At 20.9% G+C, this 14,385-nt stretch overlaps 5 protein-coding genes across 5 annotated transcripts; 2 read left to right on the plus strand and 3 right to left on the minus strand. All coding sequences in view use genetic code 6, as the record gives it.

The window, feature by feature from the left end:
• Positions 1–549: 549 nt before the first annotated feature.
• TTHERM_000024089 (hypothetical protein) lies at positions 550–1,473 on the minus strand (the record flags this gene model as incomplete). Its single annotated transcript, XM_012795722.1, has 5 exons — positions 550–607; positions 666–746; positions 801–890; positions 935–1,339; positions 1,463–1,473. 5 exons carry the CDS (start codon positions 1,471–1,473, stop codon positions 550–552), a joined length of 645 nt encoding a protein of 214 aa, XP_012651176.1.
• An 861-nt stretch (positions 1,474–2,334) lies between these two features.
• On the minus strand, positions 2,335–3,550 carry TTHERM_00024090 (hypothetical protein; the record flags this gene model as incomplete). Its single annotated transcript, XM_001008495.2, has 7 exons — positions 2,335–2,353; positions 2,418–2,498; positions 2,555–2,647; positions 2,705–2,794; positions 2,852–2,877; positions 2,940–2,983; positions 3,139–3,550. The coding sequence occupies 7 exons, from the start codon at positions 3,548–3,550 to the stop codon at positions 2,335–2,337; spliced, it is 765 nt and encodes a 254-aa protein (XP_001008495.2).
• Positions 3,551–4,986: 1,436 nt separating this feature from the next.
• TTHERM_00024100 (hypothetical protein) lies at positions 4,987–6,766 on the plus strand (the record flags this gene model as incomplete). Its single annotated transcript, XM_001008496.2, has 2 exons — positions 4,987–6,622; positions 6,741–6,766. The coding sequence occupies 2 exons, from the start codon at positions 4,987–4,989 to the stop codon at positions 6,764–6,766; spliced, it is 1,662 nt and encodes a 553-aa protein (XP_001008496.2).
• Positions 6,767–8,874: 2,108 nt separating this feature from the next.
• On the minus strand, positions 8,875–10,866 carry TTHERM_00024110 (transmembrane protein, putative; the record flags this gene model as incomplete). Its single annotated transcript, XM_001008497.1, has 1 exon — positions 8,875–10,866. One exon carries the CDS (start codon positions 10,864–10,866, stop codon positions 8,875–8,877), a length of 1,992 nt encoding a protein of 663 aa, XP_001008497.1.
• A 1,969-nt stretch (positions 10,867–12,835) lies between these two features.
• Positions 12,836–13,530, plus strand: TTHERM_000024119 (transmembrane protein, putative; the record flags this gene model as incomplete). The annotated part of the gene is made up of 2 exons (XM_012795723.1): positions 12,836–12,998; positions 13,046–13,530. 2 exons carry the CDS (start codon positions 12,836–12,838, stop codon positions 13,528–13,530), a joined length of 648 nt encoding a protein of 215 aa, XP_012651177.1.
• Positions 13,531–14,385: the final 855 nt, after the last annotated feature.

The following is a 14,385-nucleotide window of genomic DNA, read 5'->3' on the forward strand; positions in this document are numbered from 1 at the left end:
TATTAGTTAATTTGGTAAATTTATTTTAACCTTTTGATGTGGGGCTCTATATTAAAATTATAGAATATAGAGGTATCGAATTTTTAAAAAATAATGAAATTTTTTTCCAAATCATTCTCACCCTCAATAGTTAGGATCCCCCGCCTGAAAGAGTTAATTTATTTTTAATAAAATTATCTAATTTTAATTTAAATTTGATGGTATTTTAATGAAAAAGTTAATTTATTATTTATTCATTTTTAAAAGCGAATTTTCTTCATTTTTCTTTAAATTCCTTTATTTAATAAATAATAAATTGATTATTTGTTTGTTTTAATTAATAATTTGCTATTTCTAAAAATTTAATTTACACAATTGTAATTTTAATTCATTCATTTTTAACCTTAACATAATCTTGAGGACAATAAAATAAATATTTATCAGATTTTTTCCAAAACAAAAAATTTTATATAATAATTTATAATTTAGTGTTTCTAACTTTTTTTTGATTAAAAACAAGCTAATTAATAAATATTTTTGCTAAATTATTTGTTGTGATGTGTTTGTTAATCAACTCTTTTGATTAAAGCTAAAAGATTATTTGACTTTCCCCTGATGTTTATTTCCACTAAAAGTTTTAAATAAAAATTGTATTTATGTCTAAATTAAATGAATAAATTAAATACTTTAATTAAATTTCATAGGATTTGATTTTTAATTAGCAGATTTACTCTTCAATTAAGCTATTCAAGTCTATTTAATTGTTGCTGTTTATATTTTTATATTTTTTATTATGGAAATCTTTCTTTAATTTAATTTACCTTAAGTTAATTTAGAGGTTGCATAAATGTTTGCACTTTTAAATATCTGAGAGTAGATAGCTGAATCCGTCATTAGTTATCTAATTATTTCTTTTTAAAATTTAAATATTAAATTTTGAAAATAAATTTTTTACGATAAGTCTAAGCATAGATTCTAGATATTTTTAAAATTAGAAGCAATAACTCCAATATCTCCAGCATCAAAATCTTTCAGATCTTAATTTCTTTAAATAAATATAATAATCTTAATCAAATTAATTTTTTCAATTTAGTTATTTTGTTAATTTAAATTCAATTAATTTACTGCAAATAAATTATTTTAAATATCAATCAAGCTGCCAAATTTTTACAAAATTTAATAAATTTGTTCTTTCTGATTTATTAGTTTTTATTAAATTTAATAATAAATCTAGCTATATAGAGCTTGTTATAGTTTATTATAAATAATAAAAATTTATTAATTATAAATTTATTTTCTCTTCAAAGTAAAATTCTATTTTAACAAAAATAAATCTACAAGTTAGTTTTTTTTACTATCTCTTAAATGTATGTTTCAGCTAAATAATTAAAAATAATAAATAGCAATTCTTTTATTTGTTAATTTGGTTTAAAAATCAAAAAATTTTGTTTTTTTATCAAAAGAATAAATTGAAAAAACAGACATTATTATCATAAAATAAATTTGAGGATATATGGTAAGCAGAGAAGATTTTTCATTATATTTTAAATAGATTTTTTGTAAAATTTGTAAAAGTTTTACTTTATGATTAAATTAAGTTCTTTCAAATAATTTAAATTGTTTATAGTTAGCTCTTCAAATTAGTCATACATTTCATCAAAACCATCTTCATCCAATTTTCCTAAAAATTGTAAATCGAGAGTTTAGAGTTTTGGAAATTGTTTAATGATCAGAAAAATATCCTTAATTTATTTATTAAGATTCCCTTCCAGCCTTTCAATATTTAAAATATTAAATTATTTTTTTTAATTACAAAATAAATCTTTTACTTACTTTAAACCTAAAAAATCAATATTTTGAAGGTTTGGCATAGCACTGAAAAATACTGGCTCCTAATTTATTTGCTCACTTAAATTAAAACATTAAATGAATAATTTAAATTATGAAAGAAAAGTTTCTACTTATTATCTGCATGGTTATGTATATGGAAGAGTAGTTTTTGCAGGTTTTGACACTGATTCAAGGCTAATAAAATTGATCTCATTTCAAACAAATTATAATCACTTATTTTAAAATAATTAAAGTGTTCTTAATTAATTATAAATTTTTGTAATATTTATTTTTTACCTAATATGTAAAGATATTTTTTATAAGAATTTTATTGATGACAACTTAGAGATAAAATATCCAATTATCTCTGCCTCGTTTTTGTTTTTGGATTGACTTTATTTAAAAATTTAAAAATATTAAAAATAAATTAATTTACATACATGATAAATTAAATTTTACTTAATTTAGATATTAAATTATCTGAGCTTTTAAAAGTTCTGTATAAAACCAGCTAAAACTTTCGATTCAATAATATTTGGATTGTCTAAGCTAAGTTTTTTATATAGAATTTACATTAATTAGTTTTCAAGAAGAATTCATTTATTTACACTAAATCTAAATCAATTTATCTGCAGCAGTTAAATCCTTTGATCAGATTAACCCAACTTTCTACTAAAAATTCAGGATTCCTTTAAAAATAAAAAAAAATAATTAAATAAATTGTTAAGCCTTTGGATTTATTTACCTTAATATCAGTTTTAAACGTCTTTATGAATATTCAGATTGTAAAATATTTTTTATTTTTTGAGACTACTCAGCTGTTATAGTTATATTTTTTCTATTAATTATTATATAAAAACATTCTGACAAACCATAAAAAAAATAAATAATTTACCTAATACTCAGATTTAAAATGTCAAAATGATTAATTTATTAGATGAAATCCTTAAAATGTTAGATTTCCGTATCTGAAAATGACTCTAAACTATTTATTTAGATTAATTACATAGCATTAATTCATTTTAACAAAATCTAGAATTACCAGTAATCGAACTACCTTGATAAATTCTAAATAAATAAATAAAGATTGAATATGCTTTCATATATATTATATATAATAAATATAATACACTATTATTAGAGTTAATGTGATCGTTATCTTAATAAAAAACATCTAATCATATAAATAAAAATAAATTTAAAAGAATTATAACATAATATAATTTGTAATGTTTAAAATAAATCTTTCAGATTTAAAAATAAAAAATAAATAAGTAAATAAATTTATTAAGATAGATATTAAGCTATTTTTTTATTTATTTATTTTACCAGAATCTTCGATTACTTTTTCTTAGACTGAATAAATTTGTAGAACTTGTTATTATAAACAATCTTTCAATAACTTGAATTAATCCTTTTTAATTTCTTGCGTGTCAACTAAAATTTACTCCTAATGCAAATAAGAGTTGAGTAGTTATAATGTATCCTTGCATATTACTTTATTCTGCATTAACTTGTTCATTTAAGTAAAACTTTAATCATTTTTTAAACATTAATTAACATTAATTGTAACGAATTTTTAAGTTTTATTATTGAATGCATGAATTTCGAATTAATTATAATCATCTTTAGTCAAACTTTCATCCAAAACAATATATCTACTTGATTGCTATTTAAGGAGATCAATTATTTTTTTATTGCTATAATTGTAATTTAAAATCTAATTAAATTTCTTCAACATTTTTAGTGAATTTATTTATGAAATTGCTTGTTATTTTACAAATTTATACAGGCAGAAAGAAGTATTATTTAAAACTAATCAACCTAAAGATTTTAATATCTTGTTTCTACTTAAACTTTATTTCTTTCAAATAGATGAGTTAATTATGTTAACAATTTTAGATATCTCCATTCAATATTTTCTGCTATTTATTATGTCTTCAATCAATAGAATAAATAAATTCCTAAACATTCTTAATTTATATATAATAATAATATATTTGTTTAATTTGATAAATATTATTGACTGGACATTATCAATTATTGAAGCTTGAATAATCAACTAGCCAATTTATTTATTTATATCAACTCAAATAAATCCATATTCCAATAGTTTCTTTTATTTGTATTTACAAAAATAATCTTTTTAATTGATGACTTCCTATTAAAACAAAAAAAATATTTACCTCTCTTATGAAGAAAATATATATTTTTATCTTCACCATTATTTCTTTGATTTCAAATATTATACATTTATTTATATTAAAATTTTAAAATATTCTAAATCACATGATTTAATTTTCATTTACAGAAAAAAAAAATAGGGTGATAACATAAAAATATAAAATTCAATTCTATTCAGTAAATAATTTGTTCGATATTTTTAAAGTTATTTTTTTCAAAATAAATCAATTTTATTATTTTTTGTGATTAATTATTTATACATAATGTGTATGTATGTATGTATGTATGTATTGATAGTTTTAATGATCATCTTTACTGAATTTATTTTGATTAATTATTGTAAGCATTTTAAAAACATATATGAACAGAACAAAAAAATTTTGATTAATAAAATAATAATAATTTTAAATATTACAAATCTTTATGTCATGGTTGGTGATATTTCAAATGCAGGAAAAGCTATAGAATAAATATATATTTCATTGTTTATTCGTAAAGAAACAGATTAATTTTTTTTGACATAATCTTAATGAGAAATTGAAAAATAAAAGTAAAAAGATAGATATATTAACTACATGACTTTTTAATGCTGTAAAGGTTTCCCAAATTATTGAAGACCAACTCTGATTAAAAAATTATCAACTCATGTGTTTTGTTTTGTTTTGTTTTGTTTTGTATGCACTCTATTAAACATATACAAGAACGAACAGAAAAAGATGAAATAAATAATATAAATAATTTATCTAACTAATTTATTAATTTAGTGTAATAGAAAATATGATACGCGCGATAAACAATCGAAGCCTATGAGATCAAATGTTTATTAAATTTAAATTTTTAATCTGATAATTTATAAGCGCAAAATAGAAGTAAGGGATTATATCAACTGCTTTTTTTATAAATAGATAGAATTAATTAATTAATTAATTAATTTAAAAAGAAATATAAAAATACAATTTAGTAAAATATTCTTATATCAGACTATTAACTTAAATGTCTTGGAATTTTAGATCAACTTTAGAATAACTAGGTGAATTGTATTATAAATACTTAAAAACTTGCTTAAAGATTTATAAGCCTCATTTTTTTGTTGAGTATATTGAAAAAATTAGTGACAATATTGATGGTAATGATGAAGATGACTGCTGTTATAATTATTACAATTAATATAGAATGAGGTAAATAAAAGTATTAGATACAGAGAAAAACATAAAAAAGATGTTAATTGTCTTTTAAACAGATTGTGATCGTGAAGAAAAATTGATAACTTTTAAAGAAATTTTCACTAGCTTAGGAAGAAGCGATCTTGTACTGGATCTTTATGATTCTTATTTTTTAGATCCAGAGAGTACCTTCTATGTTTTTGAAATGGAATGTTATGATTTAACTTCAGATGCTCTATTAAATAAATGTATTGTACCTGTTCACCAGCTAAGAAAAATCGTGCAAAAATAATTAAATTGCATTTTTAAATTATTACGTCTTGATCTCTAAGATAATTAAGCAGATGCTCCTCTTTACATCAATTTATTAAATCAGAATTAGATTTAAGTCAAGTTAAATCTCTTTGATTTTTATGAACAAATTTAAAGCTTATTAGATGAATCTTATGATGGTAAGAAAAAATAAATTAATGAATATGACAATGAAATACTTTAAGCAGCTAATATAGATGAAAATTTGATCATAGCAATCAATCAATAGCTATCAGAATATGAATAAAATACTTTCTTACCATAATCGAAGTAAAAGTTTTTAGAAAAGATACTAAGTATGAACTAAAAAGATTAAAAAGAGCACTGTTTAAAGATATTTGAAATGATTTCTTAGCATCCTCAATATAATAATTTTTAGATAATTTAAATTTAAAAGGAATATTTTGAATTATAATTAGAAAAACTAAATAAGACGATTTTACTGATAGGAATTAAATTCGATGCTGCTAATGAAGCCTTAAAAATGGAAAATGAATATAAATAATTATACTTACTATCAGGAAAATTTAAATCATATTTGATAGACACATAAACTTTTTAATTAGAGAATTGCATCTACTTGTTGCTAGAATTTGAGAAAATTAATGATACTGAAGCAAATTAATCTATCAGATTATCTGATTATACTTATGAAAAAGATAGAGAAGCTTTTGATTTTTTGCAAATGCTAATAGAAATCAGTTATGAACTCTATTTAAAATACAATATAAAATTAACAGATATAGATCCATATGAAATTTTAATTTAATAAAATATGTAATAAGGAATTAATTAAATTCTTATTGATAGATTTAACTTCAAAAATTGCTGTAAAGAGTATATTAAATTAATATCAAGATGTTTTGAGAGATTTAATAAATATTATGATAAATTATAAAAATAATATTTTAACGGCAATATTAATTATGACAATAATCATTATCATTCAATACTTTCATATTTATAGATGGTATCAAACGATACAATAAAAAATATAAATGAAATATAAAAGTAATACTAAAATATTACTAAAATGCTTGAGCTTCTTTAGACTGCAATCGAATTAAAAGAAAATAATTAATATTTCTATGCATATATATGCCAATATAATCCTTATAAATTATCAGTAGATTTAAAAAATTACTTTAGTACAGGTAAACAACTGGAATTATCAAAAAATATATTTGAACTTTTAATGAAAAACTAAGAAAAAATTAATAAATTAAAATTAAAAACGAATCATGCTTACTCAAAAATTCTAAATGAATTAAGGGATTAAAAATAACGATCTTAATTGAATTAACTTCCATAATAAAACTAACCATTCTAAATTTAAGTATTTTAATAAAATTAATCATTCTAATAGAATTAATTATCTTTAAATTAACCACCTTTATCGAATGAGCCATTTTAATAAAATTAATAAAACTATTAACTTTCTTAATAAAATTAACCATTCTAAAACAATTAACTATTTTAATCTTAACCACCTTTATGGAATGAGTCATAAAACTAACCATTCTAATGTTAAGTATTTTAATAAAATTAACCATTCTAATAGAATTAATTATCTTTAAATTAACCACCTTTATCGAATGAGCCATTTTAACAAAATTAATAAAACTATTAACTTTCTTAATAAAATTAACCATTCTAAAACAATTAACTATTATTTTAATCTTAACCGCCTTTATGGAATGAATCATTTTAATAAAACTATTAACTTTCTTAATAAAATTTACCATTCTAAAAGAATTAACTATTTTAATGTTAAGCACCTTTATGGAATTAGCCATTTTAATAAAATTAATCATTCCATCAACTTTCTTAATAAAATTAACCATTCTTATAAAATTAACTCCCATAAAAACTTCTCTTTTAAGGTAATGAAATATCCTTATTTTCATAAAACAAGCAAGACTAATCAAAAGAATTTTATTAGAAATAAAGTAGCCTTTTTCATAAATAAATTTTAGAAGAAATAGGACTTAGTAATGCTTAAGATTACAATTGTTACAATATTGGCTTATCTATTTGCAAATTTCTTAAAAATTTAAAAATTTTATGTCTTGAATTCGATGAAAGATTTAATTTTGAAATTATTAATGAAGATTCTAACTTTCTGAAATTAAGCGATTAGATTTTAAGGTTAGATTTAATTTTCAATTCAAAAAATGAATACTTAATAAATTTAATCTCACAATTATAATAGTATAAGAATCTTAACACATTAAGTATTGAAATTAATGAATTTAAAATAAAAATGATAGAAAGAATAGTTAAAAAATCTAAAAGATTAGTAAATATTAAAGTAATCCAGAAGAATATTTACAAGACTATTGAAATAGATTAAAAATTAGGCTTTTTTTTCTGAAGAAAAATTAAGCACATTACAGAATAAATAGAGTATCATATTAATTTTTGATTAATGGAGATAATTAAATATTATATTATAAAATAATTCAAGTGATTGGCATACATGCACAAACATAGCCAACTTTAGTAATTGCATTTTTATTTGAATGTAATTTATAAATTTTATATAATTGAAAAATATAAATTAATTGAATATTAAAACTTCTTCAGATGTTTAGAATAAAGTTACCAATATATATTTGTGTTTAATGTATTAAATATTTATATCAGTTAAATTTTAGTATTATTTCTGTTAAAATATTTAATCAAAAAATTTTATCTTCAAAATTCTAAAATCACAGTTTGTTTTTATCATAGAAAAAAAATAGGGTGATACTGGAAATATTTAAATTCATCACGGCTGCTCAGATAAATATTTTTAAAGAAATGTATTTATTTATGTATATATGTGGTCAATATTTTGAAAGTAAGTTATTTATTTTAAAACTGTATTTTTTTTAATAAAATAATAAATGTTAGAAATATAAATAAATTTTGTTATTTTTTGAGATTAATAATACAAAAAAACATACGATGACAATTTTGATCATTAAATTAAATAAATTTCTTAAAAGCTAGATTGATTTTTGTATTATTTTTTTTATTCTGAATTTGATAGCTAGCTTGTGGCTTCACAAAAAAATCTGGTTTTAGTAAATAAGTAGAGTTAAATATATATATTTAAGTTTGATAACTCAAAAGGTTTTCATTCATATTTAAATAACAAATTGTTAATATTAGAAAATAAAAAATAAATAAGCAGCTTAAAAAACAAAAATAAATTAATAAAAATCAAAATAAATAAATAAAATTGAATAACCAAACAAAAAAATCTTGTCTTATCAGAAAACAAGTTGAAATTAATTATATAATTTGATGTCAATTTATTTATTTTACTATTTCATGAAGTAAAACATAAAAAATAAACTTTGAATGAAAATTAGAAAATAAATATTAATATTTCATATTTCTTATTCAGTGTGAAGATAAGTCATTTATTGCTGCCTTTAACTTCATTAATCTCATCTTTTAGCAAATCAGTTATTTCAGATATACCAGGGATATGTGAGATCAGATCAGGAGCATATTTTTACATTTGGTCTTTCATATAATTTGAAATTAAAGGTGATGAATTACCTGTTTTCTTTTCTTATTTATCTCCATTAAGAGCATTGTTGTTCCCATTTGGAGAAAAGTCAAAAATCAAAGAATTTAGAATTCTTTTGTCTAAATCAGTGAGATAAACACTTTGTTCTTAGTCATAAGAAGTAGACTTGATATAACTTTTGAAGGAGTTCATCATCTCTTTTTAGTCTTTTTCGATAGTGTCAATTGCTTCTAGGTGGTTTTTCTTTTCATTCTTATCATTTATAGGCAGAAGAGGTTAAGGAGAAATTTATGATTTTTTCTTAGTGTCCTATTTTTCATCCTTTTAATCATCTTAACAGTCTGAACCACAGAAATGCACTGCAGCATATTATTCTTTGGTCAGAAGGAGACGGATTGCTTTTTTTAAGAACAAAATATCTTCTACGCTGCTATTTAAATCTTATTCAGGGCTGCTCTTTTTCTGTAATGCCTAGATTTTTTCTTTTTGTTTTTAAACTTCACCAGTGACTTTCTTCTTAAGGCAAGGAGCAATCATTTTAAAAAGCGCAATAATACTCTCCCAATCACCACCAACGCTTTTAGTCACAAGACTATAAATATTTTTAGCCTAGTCTTAGTATAATTCTGCTTATTTAATAAGGTCTTCAGGACTTGTGATAGTTTTTTATTAACTTCCCTCATCAGTATCTTCCTTTTTCCCTTTACCATCACTATCATCTTCTTTTTCTCCCTTTTATTTACCCTTTTATTATTTGCTTTTTCCATCATCTTTTTCTTGCTTTTATTCTTTATTTAAATTTTTTTACAGTAATTATTAAGCAGTCTTTGCAAAAGAACCCTTTAAATTTGCTGTCATTAAATCCTTAGTCAAAGCATTTTTTGAGAAATTAGGAAGGATGGCTTTTAAAATAGAGAAGGCAATTTCTCCCAAAGAGATTGCAACTGGCACAAGTGCCATCAAAGTGGAATATTGAATGTCAAGCTTAACAGAAAATGCGTCTAAATCAAATGAAAGAAAAAGTAAAGAATTTTAATTATTCTCAAGTGTAAGAAGCTAATTGCTATTATATTAATCTGATCTTTTAAATTCATAAGCTGCACTGTTCGAATTAGTCTTTGTGCTTGCGAACAAACCACTATAAACATTAGTGATAGCATTAACAATCTTAATTTTGCTAAATATTCCTAATGAGACGTCCAAATAGTATGTTTCTTAGTCATAAATAGTCTCAAATTAATTAGAAATATGATTATATTGATTAGCAAATAAGATAATGTCGAAGTAACTAAATTAACTAATTAGATTATCAATATCAGTAGATAATGCACAATTAGGTAGACCTGAGCATCTCTTAGCAGTTAAAATTAATTCTGTTTATGGCTATCTCAAAGTAACAAGCTACAAATTCTGTCCGTTACTGTCTTTCGCTTAGCTAAAATCAGGGCAATAATAGATAGCCAAATTAGGATCAGAGTTCTAGCAATACTTTAATGGTATATTGATTTTCTGAGATGTTTTGTGATCATAATAGTGAACTTCAAAAATGAGATAGACTAAGTTATTGGCTTGTTATATTGCATCCAAGGATCCATCAGTACCACTGAAATATTAGAATGCGAATAGATCTTAGGTTAAGTTAAATGTATGTTTGTTAAAGTTCATCGTTTGAAGGTATGCTACACTAGGCTCAATTTAATTACTTCCATACTAGTATGCCAAGAATCCAAAGTAACCAAAAGAAAAAGCATGGATGAGTAAAGATACAACTGCACCTTTTTTTGTTCTTTTAGGGGCTTAATAAGAAGAAGCAAACTTATCAAAGTTTGACAAAATGTCTTTCCCTTCGCTGAAAAGTTAAGTTATGAATTGCATGTTTCTTATTATATTTTTTATTTATTTTGAATTATATCAAATTATGCGAAAAATCACTCAGCATTTAAAGTAACCTAGCTATCATTCAACGTTAATTCTAGGAAACATAAATAAATAAATAATTAAGTAAGTGAGTGAGTTATTTAGCTGAAATAAAATTAAATAAAAAAACTAAAATTATAATTTTCATATTAATTATTTGATTAAATAAAAGATGTTTGTATTTTTTTATTTATTTATTTAGATTTTTTTAAATCAGGAGAATGTTTCAGTGAGTATGTTTTTTAATTTTTTATTAATTAAATTTGAGATTACAATTTTACTTTTTTATCAAAAATCTCTTAAAATAGTATTGTTAATTAATTAATTAATTAATTATTTGATCCATTAACTAATTGATTAATGCTATTGTTTTATTTGTAACAAACAAATCCAATTTTTAAAATATGAGTATTGTATGGTAATAAAAATAGTTTATATTGTAAGAAGAATTTATATATATATAGTACCCTAAGGTACTGCCTTTTTTCAAGTCTACATACACGAATAATAATAAGATTTATATTTTTTAATAGTTTCAAACTAATTATTGAGTGAGATTGCTATGTTACACTGGCTTACTTACTTTACTTTGTTGTAAAGGATATATTAAAGAATAAATTAAAGTAATAAAATAAATAGAAAAACTTAAGAAACATTTTTAAAAATATTTTGAATGTCTATCTGCCTATCTTTATGTTAAAGCGCATTGAAACAATTAAAAATTAGTAACTAAATATGAATTAAAAGTTAAGGAAAAGTTAGTAATGATTGATCGATCTTAATTAATTAATCAATCAGTTATAGTTCATGAAAATTAAAATAAACCAATCAAGGTAAACAAAAATTTTTGAGATTTTCTTTTGAAATAGTTTGTAAGATAAATTAATTAATCAAAAAATGCAAAGGGTGAGTTTAAAATTATGACTGTAAACTTTTAAAAAAGGAAATATTAGAATATCATAAAAACACAAAGGAAGAAATTCTTTTTGTATAGAATCCCAAAAACTAAACTAGTTTTATTTTAAAACTAATTTAGAAGTCCTTCTAATATTATTCAATATTTTTAGAATAGTTTTATTTTTACATTTATAGCTTGTTAATTTTGTAAAATGAAATCATTAGTTTTTAAATTGGCATAGCTGCTTGCTTACACCTAAGAAAAAATTTATTTGTTTTCTTTTATTAAGTTATTATATTTTTATATATTTATTTACTAATTAGCTTAGGTTGCTTTATTGAGAGAGTAAATTTTATTTCTGAAGGGCTGAATAAATTTTATAAAAGACTAATTTGATTTAGATTTATTTCTAGTTGTAAAGAAATTTTTTTCTGCATTTGTTGTGGGTAAATGTGTATTAAAATTTTTGCACACATTGCTCACATATTAAACAAAATGCTATGAATTTATAAATTATTAGTTTTTTTTAGATAGAATAGGTCAGTTTATAAATAATATCAAATTTTTAGCAATATTTCAAATTACAAATCATCTACTTTAAATATTTAGATATCTATTAGATTACTTAGCAAGTTTTGTTTAATTTACTTGGCATTTACAATTTTTATAAAAATAAGATAAAATGTGGTCTAACGATTCTTTTATTTACTTACTTACTAAAAATCATCTTCAATAAATTAATTAAAAAATCAAATAGCCACTAAGATTTTTATTTATTTTTTATCATTTAGAACACATTTCAGATTTAAATAAAATAAAAATTTACTTCTAATTTTTAAGAGAAGTTCTAGGATTGATTAACTGTAATCAATATTGCCTAATTTTCAAAGAGAAAAACAATACGCTTTTATAAACACATTTATTTCTTTTGTGTTAGATTAGAAAATGAGCATTAAACAATAGTTTTAGATTTTAACTAATAAATAAATAGCTACTCACATATCACATTTATTCTAAATATTTAATAGTATGTAAATTAATTTATTTATTTAAGATTTATTTGTAATAAGTTTACCGGATATCACATCACTAAATTTTTTCTAATAAATAAAATTTAGATTTTAAATTTATGTAATTGTGAGAAAAAAATTTGAAATTAAGAGAACATTTATTTTTCTGTTTTTTCACAATCGTGATTATTTAATTGATAGAAAGTTAATTAAAAAAAATTTAATTTAGAAGAATCATCTTGCTAAAATGACGTAGAAGAAAAATAAAAAAGTAAAAATCTGATTATTGCGTTGGTCAATTTTTAAAAATAAACCTACTTTCATTACTTTAAAATAAAAAAATAGGTTTTATATTTGAATAATTAATAATAAAGTAAACTTTTTATAAGTATTAATGAAAAAATATTTAATAATGTTCTTATTTTTTTATATATTTTATGTTTTTAGGTAAATAAATTAAAACATTTTACGGTCAAGGAATAATTTTATGACTATATACCCTAAAAATAATCTTTAAACATCATTGTCTTAGTGCAATAAAAATACATTTACCCCTTTAAAATTATCAATTAAATTCCAAAAAAATATTATATTTTAATATTAAATATACAAATATATTTATTATTCATTTATTTATTAATACATACGTATATACATAAATACATACATTTTGATTTACTCTTTTTATTACTTAAGCTATTAAAGTTAAATTGAAAAACTCTGCAAATCGTTTCAGTTTTTTTAATCATTTTAAATAATATTTTTATTCTTAAGTAATGTAATAAGCTATTGCATTTTAAGAAAAAATATATTATTTTTACAGGCTTGTTTGTACACATCTCAATTAGCCTAAATAAATTTTGTAATTTAAATATCTAAGACTAAGCCTTTTGGATTAAGTGTTTTGAGATCAATTATGAATTAATTAAATTAAGAAAAGTACTGCTTTTAAATAATCAAGAAACTAAAGTACCAAGCTTAATTTACAAATCATATAATATTTGTTCCTTTCATTTATAACAATCAAACATTGATTAAATTTAAGCAAAATTTCTATCACATATTACTTAAACTACTATTTTTTTTTCATTTAAAATTACTTCATCAAAAATAAAAAGATTGCAATACGTTTTACAAAAGATCATAAAACTTAAAAATAAATAAAATATCTTCTTTATTTTGTAAAACTTTAAATGAGGGTGATTAAAGCGCTAAATCAAATTTAAAGATCATATAAGTATAAATAATTTTACAATCATAACAATTAAATATTGATAAAATATAAGCGCGAAACTTTTTATTGCAAAATTCTAAAGCAAAATGATTCTAAGAGTATTTTGAGTTCATTTCAATAATAAAACTACATATTTAGTGATTTTCAAAATTTGGAAATGCATTTTATTTTTTTTGAATTATAATCGTGCGTGAATTAATTTTAGCACTCATATTATTGTAAAACAGATAATTTTATATTATATAATGGGTCTTAACATTTTTTTTAGATGGTGAGGAAATAAAAAAATCAATAAAGAAAAATTAGATTTGTTTTTTTTTAAGATTATTGCACAT

Source organism: Tetrahymena thermophila, assembly GCF_000189635.1.
Source record: "Tetrahymena thermophila SB210 genomic scaffold scf_8254803, whole genome shotgun sequence".
NCBI classification, from domain to species: Eukaryota; Ciliophora; class Oligohymenophorea; order Hymenostomatida; family Tetrahymenidae; genus Tetrahymena; species Tetrahymena thermophila.